We start from the raw sequence: 14,831 nt of genomic DNA on the forward strand, positions 1-14,831 counted from the left end.
TAGCTGAATGAAACGAACTTACCAAGTTGTGCTCTTCTTCACAACCTTCCAGAGACAACCTCATACCAAATAAACACCTTTTCCTAAACTTTGCTCGAATGGCCCGTGTTCCGGAAGGACAAACATCCGATGGAAACGAATTCTTCAGAAGAAAAAAACCTGAATCTTCACTGAATATTCTTGCCAAACTGAACTTTTTCTCGTTGAAGTCAACTCCAAATCACAACAGATTCTGTTTTCAGATAGGCCCTGAACAAAGATGCAAAGAAAACCGCCTCTGTCTTCACACGTATCTGGTTTACCGCTTTGCCGCAGTAGAAAACTGTACGTATAACTCGCTGGCAGCATATTACAACTCAATTCCACATTGTAGTCAAACTGAACAGTTCTCAGTAAACACCATTCAAACTTGACAAGGCTTGGGGTTGTCCACACATACTCTGAATACTACACACATTAAAAAGACGTTTCCAGTCATATTTGTGCTAGTTTTCAATCTTTCTATGATGGAAAGTGGTTTTACAGCCTTCTCTCGGGTAGATCGAAAGCATCATTCAATATTGTTTTCAAGCCTAACGTTGTCTCAGTGACTGACACTCACAAGTCGCACAAGGTTGTCTTCTTACAAATTCAGGACACAAAGTGATTGGAGTCTTTATAATTGTGAATTTTTCCACGTTTGCAGACTTTGGCCTTCAAATCTTCCTTGCATTTACTTGCACAGTGATATTGTCATCAACGTGGCCCTGAATCGGTGAATGAAACAAACTTAACAAGTTGTGCTCTTCTTCACAACTTTCCAGAGACAACCTCATACCAAAGAAACACCTTTTCCTAAACTTTGCTCGAATGGCCCGTGTTCCTGAAGGACAAACATTCGATGGAAACCAATTTTTCAGGAGAAAAGAACCAGAGTCCTCACTGAATATTCTTGCCAAACTGAACCTTTTCTCGTTGAAGTCAACTCCAAATCACAGCAGATTCTGTTTTCAGATAGGCCCTGAACAAAGATGCAAAGAAAACCGCCTCTGTCTTCACACGTATCTGGTTTACCGCTTTGCCGCAGTAGAAAACTGTATGTATAACTCGCTGGCAGCATATTACAACTCAATTCCACATTGTAGTCAAACTTTCAATCTTTCTATGGTGGAAAGTGGTTTCACAGCCTTCTCTCGGGTAGAACGGCAGCATCATTCAATATTGTTTTCAAGCCTAATGTTGTCTCACTCCTAAGGTATGTACCTCCCTCGTACATTTCACTCTGCACATGATTGACTCTCCCTATTTAACGACTTATCTGTAGAAAAAAGAGGTAGAAAAAGACTAGACACTACACAGCATTCAAGGACGGTTTTTCAAATTGTGAGTTGTTTTTCACATATAGAAGCCACATATCTTTGGGTGCATTCTTTATAACACCTCTGTTTAGTACAAGCACCTGAGTTTAATAAGCACCATAAGCTTGTTTCTTTTAATCTCATAGTAAGATAATATATAAAAATAACCCTTCAGACCCCCTTTTGATCTCAGATATCTTCTGAGATCAACATCATTCCCAAGTGGCAGCCACCGTTACGGTCTCATTCTCTTCATCCTCTTCCTCCTTCCCCAGCATTGGCATTTGATAGGGAGGTGGTTGTGCGGCCTTGCCTTCAATAGTGGTGGTGATGAGTTTGACACAGAGAGAACGAATACAGGGAACACAACAACAACAACATTCCAGCAACAGCAATCAGTGAGGAGACAACGGAGACCACCAAATTGCGCCATTTTCGAAAACAAATGTGAAAAACATTAGTGAAAGGATCATCTATACCTGTGTGTGATGCCATTTCATCATTTAAAACCCTAATGGCCTATAGAGCTCTTGTGAACGATCCGTCAGGTGCAGTGTTATTAGGGATGACCATACAACATTGATCTCCAAACATGTGACATACACCCCCTTTTTCAGCCAACATGTCCAGAGGCATTCTGTTTTGCACAGTCATCAGAGAGTCTGCAGCTAATTGTTGTGAAAGTCCCCCAATGGCATCTCATGGTAAATTTCCCAAACGTTGGACGTTGTAATACACATAATTGATGCGATCCACATTTTTATTAACTGTACACCACCAACACATTGCAGACTCAAATCCTGCCGCAATTTTTTTTGGCCAGTTTATGCTCATTGGGTACACCTCTAGGAACACCTCTGGAGTCAATATAATTTGGAGAGGAGAACATCCAATCAAACTCCGGTGTGGAACGCTTTCTCTGGTAATGGCGTTGCATTTGGTTCTTAAGATTTCTTCCTAGTATTTGTACTGGAATTAAAAGCCTAGTCAAAGTGCAAATTCCAGATCAGTCGGGAGGTAAGTAGTTGAACAGAGTCTTCCCCCCATAATACTTTATTTATACCTTGCCTAGAATAGCATAAAATAGTGATGCTAAACAGTTTTTTTTGCAATCTCACTTGCCTGCCCTCAACACAGAGAGCTTCTGACCTTCTTTTATCTTCTGATCCAGTACACTCAGTTTTATCTATTTTTCTCTCTATTTGCAAAGCAGGTTGAGAACAATGTCGTTCTCCTATATATATTAAAGGACCAGCTAGCCAGATAGATCTGAAATTTTTCAGGGCAAGCCGGTACAGGTGTTAATGGCTTCAATGGAGTGAACCACAGTGCTATCCACTGTAATTCAGGCCTCCTGTTTTCTGGCAAAATGCTTAACCTTTGGAATCCCATATATGTAGTTATCAATTTGGTAAAGAATGATTCTGATAACTTCAGGTTTACCCAGGGAAAAGTCTGTACCTCTTCCGGGACAAATAAGCTCAACCCTACTCTGCCTTCTTTTCTTTTGTATCTTCTGTTTCTGTGGGACATGAATCAGCTGACAGTTCTTTCAACTCTTTTCTAACTTCAGTCAGACTAAGCTTTAGGTTTTCAGCAGGTATACACCTGCTCCAATGAAACCAAGGGGCCTGTCCACCTTGGTTCTGATCACTTTCTTTTGATGGCTTTCAGATACAACCACTCAGCCGAGTGTGGTGTATTGTCTCCTCCTCCTGGTGTGATGTCGTGTACCTGAGAAGAGAAGGCTGAGATAAGAGCGGTTAATTGTTCAAAATACGGCTTATATCTCATTTAGGGTGAGCTAGGAGTCTGCACTACTCCTGCTCCTGGTCCAGGGAACTGTTGTCCGCTGGATAGCTCAAATGGAGTATACCCTATGATTCTGTTCACTGAACAGGGCATCCACACATAACAGTTTAGTTTGTGTGCAGATTTTAGCCAATTTGTCTTTATTGTTTCTGTTCATTCTTTCCACCTTTCCTTGTGACTGTGGATGGTACACTGACCCGAAGGCATGTTTTAAACCTAAGGTTCTACTTCCTGCAAATGGTGATTTTTGAAATGTGTACCATTGTCAGTATGGATTCTCCTAGGGAATCCATGGAAAGGGATGATTTGGTTTATCAAAAACTTAATCAATGATTTTGCATCCTCCTTTTTCGTAGGTATTGCTTCTGGCCATCCTGTGTATGCATCCACTGTGACCAAAAGATACCTATATCTCCTTACTGCCTCTCCCATATCTGTATAATCAATCACTACCTCTTCCCCTGGCAGCTTTGGTATGGGAAATTTACCCTCATGTGGTTTCCCAGAACTTTTTACATTATGTACATTGCAAATGGAGCATTCCCTGACATGATTTTCTATCATTGCAGGTAGATAAGGGTGCCACCAGTGGGTCAACTGACCCTCCATTTGTTTCTTACCACAGTGTATCAACCCATGTGCCTCCTCTGGCGCCATTCCTGGAGGCAACACTGGTCTACCATCTGGTGCTCTCCATAGATCATCTTGTTTCCTTGCTCCTCTTTCTGTCCATACAAATATATTGCACGGTGGAGCTTTGGCTTATTCTTTTATTGACATATTTACATCGCATTTTGGCAAGATCTCTGTTACACCTGGCTCAGCTTGTAACATCTTGAATTGTGGCTTGTAGCCGGCTGTCTGTTTGGCTACTCTATCGGCCTCATTGTTCCCTTTGGCGATCAATGTGTCTGCCTTGTCGTGTCCCTTACATTTGATGATGGCTACTGCTTTTGGTTTCATCAGTACTTCTGCTAGTTCCTGCATTTCTTTTTCATGTTTGATCGGGGTTCCTACTGTCGTTCTGAATCCTGTTTTTTGCCATTGCCCTAGATATACATGTACTGCTCCTGACACATAGGCTGATCAGTTTACTGTCTTTCCTTCTGCTTGTTTCAAGGCTTCTATCACAGCTTTTAATTCAGCTAGTTGTGCTGATATTTTTCCCTGCATTTTCTCTGATATCACAGTCTCCATTTTCCCACTTTTGCCTTGCCTGATCACTGCATATGATGCTTGTAATCCTAGCTCTGGGTGCCTATAACAGCACCCGTCTGTAAACAGGTCTTCGTCTGCATCTTTTATGGCTTCACTTTTCAAATCAGGTCTAAACTTGTTATCTCTCTGAACCCTGTCCTCACATTTGTGTGGTTTGCCTTCTGTCATGCTATCTGCCATGTTGATGCCTTCATGAGTGTATGTGATGTGAGCTGCACCTAGGAGCTTTTCCAACCTGTTCTGTCTCAGTGAGGTCATTGTAAATGTGGCTGAGTTGACGCATGCAACTATGCTGTGCATTGTTAATACTGTCAGTTCATGTCCCATGAATATGTGTGCCGTTTTTTGTAGGAGTTTTGCTACACCCGCTGCGTGTCTTGTGCACGGTGGGTGTCTCACTTCTGTGGGATCAAGCACTGCACTCGCATACATCAATACCTGTCCCTTTTTTCTGGAAAAGCACCCCATCGGCCGTATGTGCTTTTACAAAAACATCAAGGAAAAACGGAGAAGCGTAGTCAGGAACAACGAGATCAGCCGCCTGGGAGAGCACTTGTTTCAGATTAATAAAAGCGGTTTTGGATTCTGTAGTCCAGGTTAGAAGAGCGGTGAGATTGCACATGCCCTGAGCGTTTACCATGGCGTGGAGAGGTGACGTGAGATCACAGAATGAATGAACGAAATGTCTGCTAAAACCTGCTAGGCCTAAAAATGATAACATGTCTTTGACCGTGACAGGTTTAGGGTGTTGGTGAATCGCAGAGCAATGTGTACCTGAGACAGATGTTCCTGAGGCGGAGATGACGCAACCTAAAAAGGTGACAGACTGACGACAACACTGCAATTTGTTACGCGCAACCTTGAAACCCATTTGGTGTAGATGACCTAGTAATTGTTCGGTACTTTTCAAACAAAGATCAACAGTGGGAGCAGCGAGCAACAAATCATCAACATACTGGATCAACACTATACCTTGTGGTAGAATGAGGTCATTCAATTGTTGTCTGAGTACCTGATTGAAGATGCCTGGTGATAAAACAAACCCTTGTGGTAGTCTAGTGTAGCGCAACTTTTTGCCTTTGTATGTGAAAGAGAAAATATCTCTGAGCTCCTCTGCTAATGGTAAACAGAAAAAGGCATTGGCCAGATCGATACATGTGAACCATTTATTTTTTGGATTGATGGCAGACATGGCCGTGTAGGGGTTAGGTACAGGGACAGTAGGTGTAGTAATAATGGAGTTAATCTTCATGAGATCATGTGCCATGTGGTATTTACCTGTTCCTTTCTTTTCGATAGGTAAAATGGGCTTGCTCCAGGATGAGTGTGATTTTACCAGTACCCCTGCTTTCAATAATCCCTCAATTGTGTCTGCGATATCTTCCTCTGCCTCTGATTTGTGTCTATACTGGGGTTGCCAGATGGGCTGGGATGTTTTATATTGAAAGGTGATAGGTGAGGCATATTTACAAAACCCCACGTCAGTGGGTCCTGATGACCACAAAGAAGATGGGAGAGAGTCAAGCATAAGAATGGCAAATTCATTATCAGTCTTTTCTCTACCATGGAAACGCTCACTCTGTCTGTGTTCCAGTTCAACAATGTCAGTAGTATGGTGAGTGATTTTATAAGACTTAAAGGGGGGGCTGTAGGACAATGCAGGGATCTGAGTTGGCTGCCAATCAATCACTGCAGCCAACCTCTTACACATAGGACCCAAATCTTTTGCCTGGTGGTCAGCGTGTACCATCAGAGTAACATGAGGCGACGCCTCTCCACTCATTTCATAACACAACATTTGTTCAGGGGTGAGAGTGACCAGGGCGTCAATGCTAGGATACAGATAAGGGGAATCAAAAGGCCAATCCGCCTGCTGCACCATTTGTTTCGGTTGTTTCTTGTCAGTATTGAACTGTTTTCTGGCTGAATCTAATTGTAATTTCACCAATTGAGATTGATTATTGCTAATTTCCGTTTTTTCAACATCAGTTTTCATTCTGTGACTTTTTAGATGATGTGCCAAATGTTTCTCCCACTTCTCACAGTCGCATCCCGGAATATCGGGTTGAGCTCCATGGCTGTTTTAAATGCCTTAGGCATGTCTTCCATTACTGCTTTTCTAAATAGTGTTGTTTGAAGTGGACCTTGGCCAGGATGTGTTCCTGCCATGTCAATCCACTGTCCCCTACACTTAAGCAAAAATGAGGGCACATCTTCATCATCTTATATTTTAAACACTAATGAGTGTACTGCTCCCTGAGGCACTGGATATTTGGTTTTCATCGCGGTTCCTATGGCTGTGGCATATCTAGGAAAGGATGTTTCTTGTGGTAACTGAGCAGTGTGAGAAATCATCTCCACCTGTAACACCTCATGTTCCCCCACCTGTCTGCCCAACAAGGCCCTCCAGTCTGCCAAAGCTAAGGTATAACCCATAGTTAGCTGGCAGAATTGTCTCATCCACGGTCCCCCTCCTGAGGTGGGCGGTGGTAGCTTCTCCACCAAAAAATTCATGTCTGTGAAGGAAAAGGGCTGATATATAGCACCCCCTGCTGGGCTGGCTACTAATGGCATCATGTGCGCTTTTTGCTGTATTACCTTTTTCTGTGTTGCAGGTCTGGCTTTAGAGCGTAAATAATAGGAATGCTGAGCCGGCGGTGGCTCCTGATTTCTGGTGAAAATACCGCTCAACCAAATACTGGTTGACATACTATCCACTAAGTTCTATCTCAGTGTTCTCACCGAACACTTCTTCTTCCTCACCCTGCTCCTGTCTTTCCCGTGCTGCAGGAATGGATGTAATAAATCTTTTCTTTTCCCTTTTGTCATCTTGCTCTATTTAGCCGGTAGCTAGTGTACTGAAAACTATGAGTGGTGGACGTTGTAATACATGAGTGGTCTCTGCATTCTAGAAATTAATGGAAGACCTGAAAGTATCCCTTCCTCTCCTGGTGTAGAGCGTGCTGGAAATGTCTGTGCGCCAGGATACACTGGCAGTGTAGTATGAGCCGGTTGATTTATGTCTATAAGACAAACACCGCCGTCGAGCGGTGCCGCAGTGGTAGATAGCCCCCTTCTGAGTGGGTCTCTTGTCTGTTCTTCCTCTCTGATCGGTGCTAGGGTGCGCAAGCGTCTCTGTGTGTCCTGAATGTCATCCTCTAATGTTTACAGCTCTATCGTTCTTATTCTATTTCTCTTTGTTCTTGCTGTGTCTAACGTCTCATCAGACTCCTCCTTCGATATCTAACACTCCCTGTACTGAAACGACTGGCATTTGATAAGGTGGAGGAGCAGTTGGCTCCCCTTTAATATTCAATGCTGGGTAAAGTGAGCTGGAACCTTGAGCTCCTTTCCCTGTAGGTGAGGTAGGCGCTGATTGTGTCTGTTTATTGTTTTCAGGGAACAGTGCACCACAAGCTAATGCAATTTTGTGTAACAGAGCTCTCTTTTTATCTTTTTTCTGTCTCTCCTTGCTCCATACACTCTTCTGTAAGAGTGAAGGACTGCTCTTCTCATGCTCTTCTTGTATTTCCTTAGCCAATGTCTCTAATTTAGAGAAGAAACGGAGTAGCCCCCCCCTCCTTCAATCTGTCCTGCGCCTCCTCCCACATCTCCTCACATTTTTTACATGTTTTTTGTCTATCTTCAGTTGCTTCACCACTAAGTACCTGTCTATTAATCAGTTTCCACTGCTCTTGCTGTTGTTGTTCTAACATTAGCATTACAATTTGAGGACCACAGCCCCCGTCTGCACACTCCCTATCAAAATCTCTATCCATGTTTATGTGGTGTGGTGCACTTACATGTATGTAGATTGTTTTACTCACCAGTCCTCTCGCTATCTGTTGGGTAAATTAATTTTTATCCTCCCCAACGGCCAGTCAGTTTGTATGGCAAAACACCCGAGCAACTGACCTTACTGCATGAGGTTCATCACAGGCCAGTCAGTGTGTATGGCATAACACCCGAGCCACTGACCCTATGAACTGCACACACTTTTACAGTGTGGCGTGTGGTTTGTGATCACCGTTAGGATACCCCCACACGTTTTTGCAGTTCAGACACCTGGAATAAACTTCAACAGAGACACCGTTGTATCTACCACCCACTTTTATTGTTGGCCACTTTTATTATAGTCAATTTTACACAATTTCCGAAATAATCACACAGTCTCTTGGACCACCGTTGGGTTGCTCCAATATGGAATTTCTGAAGTATGCAGGACGCAAAAAATACAGCAGTGAAGACATGTAACACAATATACAGACAGATGAAAATTTGAAGGAAAAACCTGAATAAATGAGTAGAGAAACAGCAAATGCAGATGCTTCCACAAAAGGCATGAGGAGTCACTGAATGGTTTGATGAGTATAAAAATTATGTAATTCATATGCTGTGGCCTTCATAGTCACCAGATCTCATCATATTAGTCCATCATCATCATCAAAACACCAAATGAGGCATATCTTTTGGAACAATGTCATTCCTTCCTTCCAGTAGAGTTCCAGAGACTTGTTTAATCAATTTCAAGGTGCATCGAAGTTGTTCTTGCGGCTCGCGGTGGCCCAACACCTTACTAAGAAACTTTATGTTGGTTTTTCCTTTTATTTTGTCACCTGTCTGTAGTTATCACCCTCTTTATAACCTAAAGTATATTTTTCAATCGCCGTTGATTTTTTGGTAGGATTTTTAAATGGTTATCTGTTCTGTTTTTACCCCACAACACACTCACACACGGAAATACTCTTTTGTGCAGGTGAGGTGCAAGCTTTCTTCAGGACCTGAGTTACAAGCTATACATCCACAGGGAGTTCATGAGGGACCTTTAGGCACAGAGGAGGTTTTCAGGTAAATTCATTATAGAACATGCACCTCCAATCTCCCCTCTTTGCTGTGTGGAAATGGATCTTTGATGTACTCTTCAGTGGCTTGTGGTTTTTTTCCAATTTTCTTGTGGGATAGCATAACTCCCTCAGTTTAAAATAAAGTGCAACTTCAAAATCATCACACTATTGTATCAAGACAGAATGTGGCCATCAACCAAAAAAGTAAAATAAACTGGAACAAACTGATTAGCATGGGGAAGGGTCACAGTTCTTTGTTCATAAATGTAGTAGTAGTAGTTGTTCATAATAGTAGATAACATGACAAGTTCAAATGGATTCATCACTGTTTTTATACAGAATATCAAACACAAATGTGTAAGTGAATAACACTGTCTAACTTTTTCAAATATTGAAAGGTTAGAAATTTGTAATTAGAACCCAGTACTGTAGCTGTCATTGATGAAAACTATGATGATAGTTACATAAGGGCAATGTCTGAATGGTTATTATATGAATGCTGGAAAACTTAAAGGTGCCACAGCCCTGGAGTTTTCTTGTAAACGGGCAAAAGTTCTGCTTACATTCACTATAACTCACTAAAATGCATTGTTTATATCCCTGAGGTTCGACTGTTGAGTGCATATCGTTCCTCATAAAACAAATTTTAAAATATTCATGCATTGTTTACATCCATGTTTACTTATGTTTCTTGGTGCAATACTGCTACTTCAGAATAGTATGTTTCAACTAATGGTATGATGTGAATCGTGCTGCCCATATTCTTGTGCACACGCACAAGGATATGGGCAGCACAATATAAACGAAACACTGACCCACTTGTAAATTCATTGCTCCTTAGTGTTAATATTGATCAAAAACTCCACAGGATCCCTTTAAGTTTCATTTTCATCTTTTCTCTTAGAGATGTGGTGTATCACCTATGGAGAAAGGAGCATGATGGTAACCAGACCAGAGAGATCGTGTACGCCATCACCCTGAATAATCCCCTGGCTCCCAAGACAGCCACAGGTTGGTTAACATTTACAAATTATGTCTGACTGTGTGCTGTGGGGAGTTCTAACTCTGTACAAGGCAAGTCAAGAGAATGAGTTATCAACTTGGAAGCGTGCTCCTAAACAGAGGCACTTAAAATTGGGTACAAAGGATGGAGAACAAAAATGGAAACAGCAATAGTTTGATTATCACAGACTTCAATCCTATTGTTAGTTGAAGACCCACTAAAGTCAACTTCAAGCCCCATTTGAAACAAATTCTTGTGTTGTCTCTTTTACTCCAAATATGTTCTGCATCCTCCCTCTGTGAATCACAATCAGAATGACTGCAATTCTCGAAAGGGTCATTGTAAAGTCAGAGAGCATGGAAATGGAGGCTGTCTCAGAATGTTTATGAGCTGGAGAATTTTACAACTTCCAACAATGTTTTCTAAATGTAAAAGCTGATTGTTTTAATTTTTTACTGATTTTCACCCAAAAAAAACAAAACCCAAATTTAAAAGGAGCAGATCTTCACCTGGGTTTATTAAATACATAAATTTGCGGATTACTTAAATATTTATTTAATTTTTTTTAATATACTACTAAACAAGGCCCAAATTATTATGACAATTAATATGACAAATCAAAAACCTTTATGATGATCTTCATCTAATCTTTTGGCACAGAGAAGTGATGATCTTCATCTGATCTTTTGGCACAGAGAAATGATCATGCTGCCAAACTTCCATTCTACTATATCCCAAAGGTGTCTATTGGATTCAGACCTCGGGCCTCATTTATAACCATTGCGTACTCACAAAACATGGCCTGAAAGACGTGTACACCACTTCCCAAACAAAAGTTGGGACCTAAAAACACAAACTTAATGGGAGAATGTGCACACCTTTACAGAAAATCTGACCCATGTGTATGAACATTTTGGAAACAGGGGAAATTGGTGATACAGATGGTGAGGTGTTGAATTGAAGCCAGATTGTAAATTATGTTTCTCACACATTTAATCCCACTTCATATCACACGTTACTTATAAATCAACTTTAACATAAATATTTGAACCAGCAGTGTTACAGAACTATTCCATAAGCACCTTTCAAAAGATATAAGCCAACTCAAATCACAAATCAAATTCCACTCATTCCATCAGCGCTGTCTCACCATCGCATTCCCCAACCCCAGAGCACAGAAGAGAGGGCCAGACTGCATGTGACTGACACTTGTGGTCAGTTGTGGAGCCACTGCAGCTGCTGAAATGCCAGGCTGATACCAGGATGTGGCAGGTGGCAGGATTCAGGAACGGATGGCTTGCCTTTCCCTGTTAACCTCAACCATGTTAACTGGGCCAACTGATTAAATTATCATGATTGGTTGTTGAAATCCAAGACAACATCAAATAGCACTCAAAAATTGCTGAACAGAGCTGCAGTAGTTTTTGCAGTAGGCAAAGGGAGCTTTGCCCACTGCAGCATCAGATTTCTGTTCTTGGGTGACAGGAGTGGAACCCCATGTGATCTTCTATTGTTGTAGCCCATGCACCTCAAGTTTTGACGTGCTGCTCATTCTGAGATGTATTTCTGCTCACCACAGTTGTAAAGAGATGTATCTGAGTTACCATAGCAATTCTGTCAGTTTCAACCAGTTCTCCTCTGACCTCTCTCACAACAAAGCATTTCGGTCCACCGAACTGCTGCTCACTGGATGTTTTTTGTTCTCCTCACCTCTGAGTAAACTCTAAAGACTTGTGCTTAAAAATAACAGTAATCCTACCAACAATCATGCTACAGTCAAAGTCAATGAGATTACATTTTTCCGTTTGATGTGACCATTAATTGAAGCTCCTGAGCAGTAGCTGCATGATTGTATACATTGCACTGCTGCCACTGGATTGACTGATTGGATAACTGCATGAATAAGTATGTGTAAAGGTGTTCCGAATAAAGTGCTCGGTGAGCGTATATGTTGGTTTTAGCATGTTTCCTCCATTTTCTCACGAACGTCAAATTTCACACTAAGCTGAAAAAATGACAAAAAAATCTCGTCACGTGGAAAAAAACTTTAAAATACAAGGATGACAAGGGGAGCAGAGAGTTCACCGAAAAACAGTAGGTAATTGCAGCTGCAATTATTATTTGGGTGGGGGTGGGGGAACGGAGGTTAATAATTAACCACATACTCACTCCAGATGAGATTAGAATCACTTATCAGTGCAGGTAATGTTCAAATTATCTCAACTCCCCTAGAGACATACTTGTAAATCCAGTCCAAATGTATACCACATCATTTTTTCAACATCTCCCTGAATGGACGTCGACATTTCAAGTTAATTATGAGTGTGCGTGTTTCCTGCAGGGTGTCGACAGAGCTTCATTACAGGAAGCAGTCATGGGGGCTTGTGAAGGGTTCATTGACAGGAACTTCTGGAGTGGCCTGGAAGACTACTTCAGACACTTGGGATAGCACTACAACACAAACATTTGATGGAAATTTCTGGTATTTTGAACCTGGGTCTTACTCTCATAGTTGTGGTCGTTCTGACTATGGGTGATAACTTTGCACTCACTGCCTCAATTGTTACTTAGAGATTCAGGAAAAATGACTCCTGTTAAACAACATATATCAGGGCATGCAACATTAATGTGCTAAAGCTTTCCAAATAAACTAAAGTAAAAGTATAATAAAATTTTGAGTTATAATTTGAAATGCTTTTCTTTAAGTTCAAACCAAAGTAAACACAAATTGAACTGGTAGTTCTTAAGATTCTTATACCAGTTTCTTGAGATTCATTAGTCAGGTTTCCATCCAAATGTATCACAAATTTTAACCGAATTTTCAGAAAATCGGCAGAAGAAAATGCAGATTTATGCATGTTTTGATCCACTACTGTTTTGGGAATATTAGGAGTTGGTTTCACTGAGATAAGCAGTAGGTGGTGCTAATTCTCCAGTCAGGTGCTATTATACCACTGCAGAAGAAGAGGGCACAACAAGGTTATGTAATTAGCGCCAGCCAAACTTCAAATGAAGGAAAACCATAACAGCAACATCTGGTAACAGCCCTCTGTCCATACATGAGTATGTTAAAAAACATCCAGAAGTGATAGGACAGTTGGCAGTGACATTTAAGTCACCTGATTTATTTGCTGAATCTGTTGTCATTGCACTTGCTATTCCCATTTATTGATACACCAATTTTTCCACTTCTCCCAAGCATGAAAACTTTTTCGAGATATTTCAAGATTTTTCTTAATTTCTCCATTTCCACTCAGGTTTTCTTATGCGCAAACTGAAAATGCACTTACAACAGCTGGATGGAAACGCACCTCCTGCAGTGGATCAGTCCTCTGCTGCCTTCTTGTCTCTGCCTCCATTCTTTGTCTTTCCTCTCTCTCTTGATTTAGATCCTCATCTGTGTATTATGGTTTGAATAAACATGTTCGGTCATCAACGTGAAATCACTCATGATTATCGTCATAGTTCACTGGGTTATTACACTCAGTTTTCCTGACTTACTGAAGACTAAAAACAAAAACAAAAATGACAGGATCCTCCCAAGAGGAACAACAGCATCAGTCCACTCAGCAAATGACCCAAAAACGACATCTGTTTCTTTCAAGTGACGAATCTCTCTAGTGGCCATAGTAATCTCCACAGGGGCACAGGAGGGAGTCAGGTGACATTGATGTAGAGCCACAGAGTCCATGTGGACAGGAGGTCAGGGTGGATGGATGGATCAAAAAACATCACACTTTAACATAAGGAGATCGCTGTTTGTTTCCAGTTCCCAATTAACAGTCAAGATTTTTCTTTTGGATCATGACAGTGAAGGCCCCCTAACCTTAATGAAGTACATATTTTAACACAAACCACAATGTTTCTCTAACCTTAACAAAACATTTGAATCCAAACCACAGGTTGTTTATTTTTTCTAAACCTAAGCAAACCTTAACCATTCTGTTGTCATATCAATAAACAGATTTATTTTTCAACAGTGATTTGTAATGATTTTGGAAGGCAGACGAATGATGATGCTGATAGAGGCATCAGATCAGAAAATGCTTCTATATGTCGTTCTAGAGGGCATAGACAAACAATATCATGTCATCTTTTATTGTTTACCACTACAACTTTAGCACGCCCTGTGATTAATCAACAGCGGCCCACAGCCTCACACATGTAAACAAACTGGTATGTGTTGGTTAGTTTAAAAGTTGCCTCAGAAGTAGATCCCTACGCAGCTAGTTATAATGACTGATCCAGGGGCTAATGTCTTACTTACTTTGGGTCAGACTCATAGAAAAGTATCTGAAATCATTTATGTAAAATTAAAATTGATTTGGAAAACTTTAGGAGGCTTGCACTGCTCGCAATGTTATACAACGCTTTGCCAGAGTTGCATTTCCTGAATCTCTACAGTGAGTGTAAAGTTAGTATGACCCAGAGTTCGAAGGGCCACAATTATGAGAATAACCCAGTGTCTGCGATACGTCAACTTTCTTATTTCCAGAGGTAGGGCAAAGTCATCGTTTTGCAAGTCACGAGTAAGTGTCAAATCTTTGGTATAGAGTCCCATGTTAAGTCTCGAATTAAGATTGACAAGTCCCAAGTCTAGTTCCTAAACTTTGCATT

The 14,831-nt window shown here is 41.2% G+C and overlaps 1 protein-coding gene across 1 annotated transcript in view; it reads left to right on the forward strand.

The window, feature by feature from the left end:
- The window catches only part of LOC120802934 (protein Aster-B-like), a 28,973-nt gene extending 16,310 nt beyond the window's left edge, over nt 1-12,663 (forward strand). Inside the window, exons 2-5 of the mRNA XM_040151120.1 lie at nt 9,124-9,215; nt 10,116-10,222; nt 11,354-11,412; nt 12,556-12,663. Of these exons, the coding sequence (XP_040007054.1) occupies nt 9,124-9,215; nt 10,116-10,222; nt 11,354-11,412; nt 12,556-12,663 (366 nt within the window). The remainder of the gene's footprint in view (nt 1-9,123; nt 9,216-10,115; nt 10,223-11,353; nt 11,413-12,555) is intronic.
- Nucleotides 12,664-14,831: the final 2,168 nt, after the last annotated feature.

Source organism: Xiphias gladius, chromosome 17 (assembly GCF_016859285.1).
Source record: "Xiphias gladius isolate SHS-SW01 ecotype Sanya breed wild chromosome 17, ASM1685928v1, whole genome shotgun sequence".
NCBI classification, from domain to species: Eukaryota; Metazoa; Chordata; class Actinopteri; order Istiophoriformes; family Xiphiidae; genus Xiphias; species Xiphias gladius.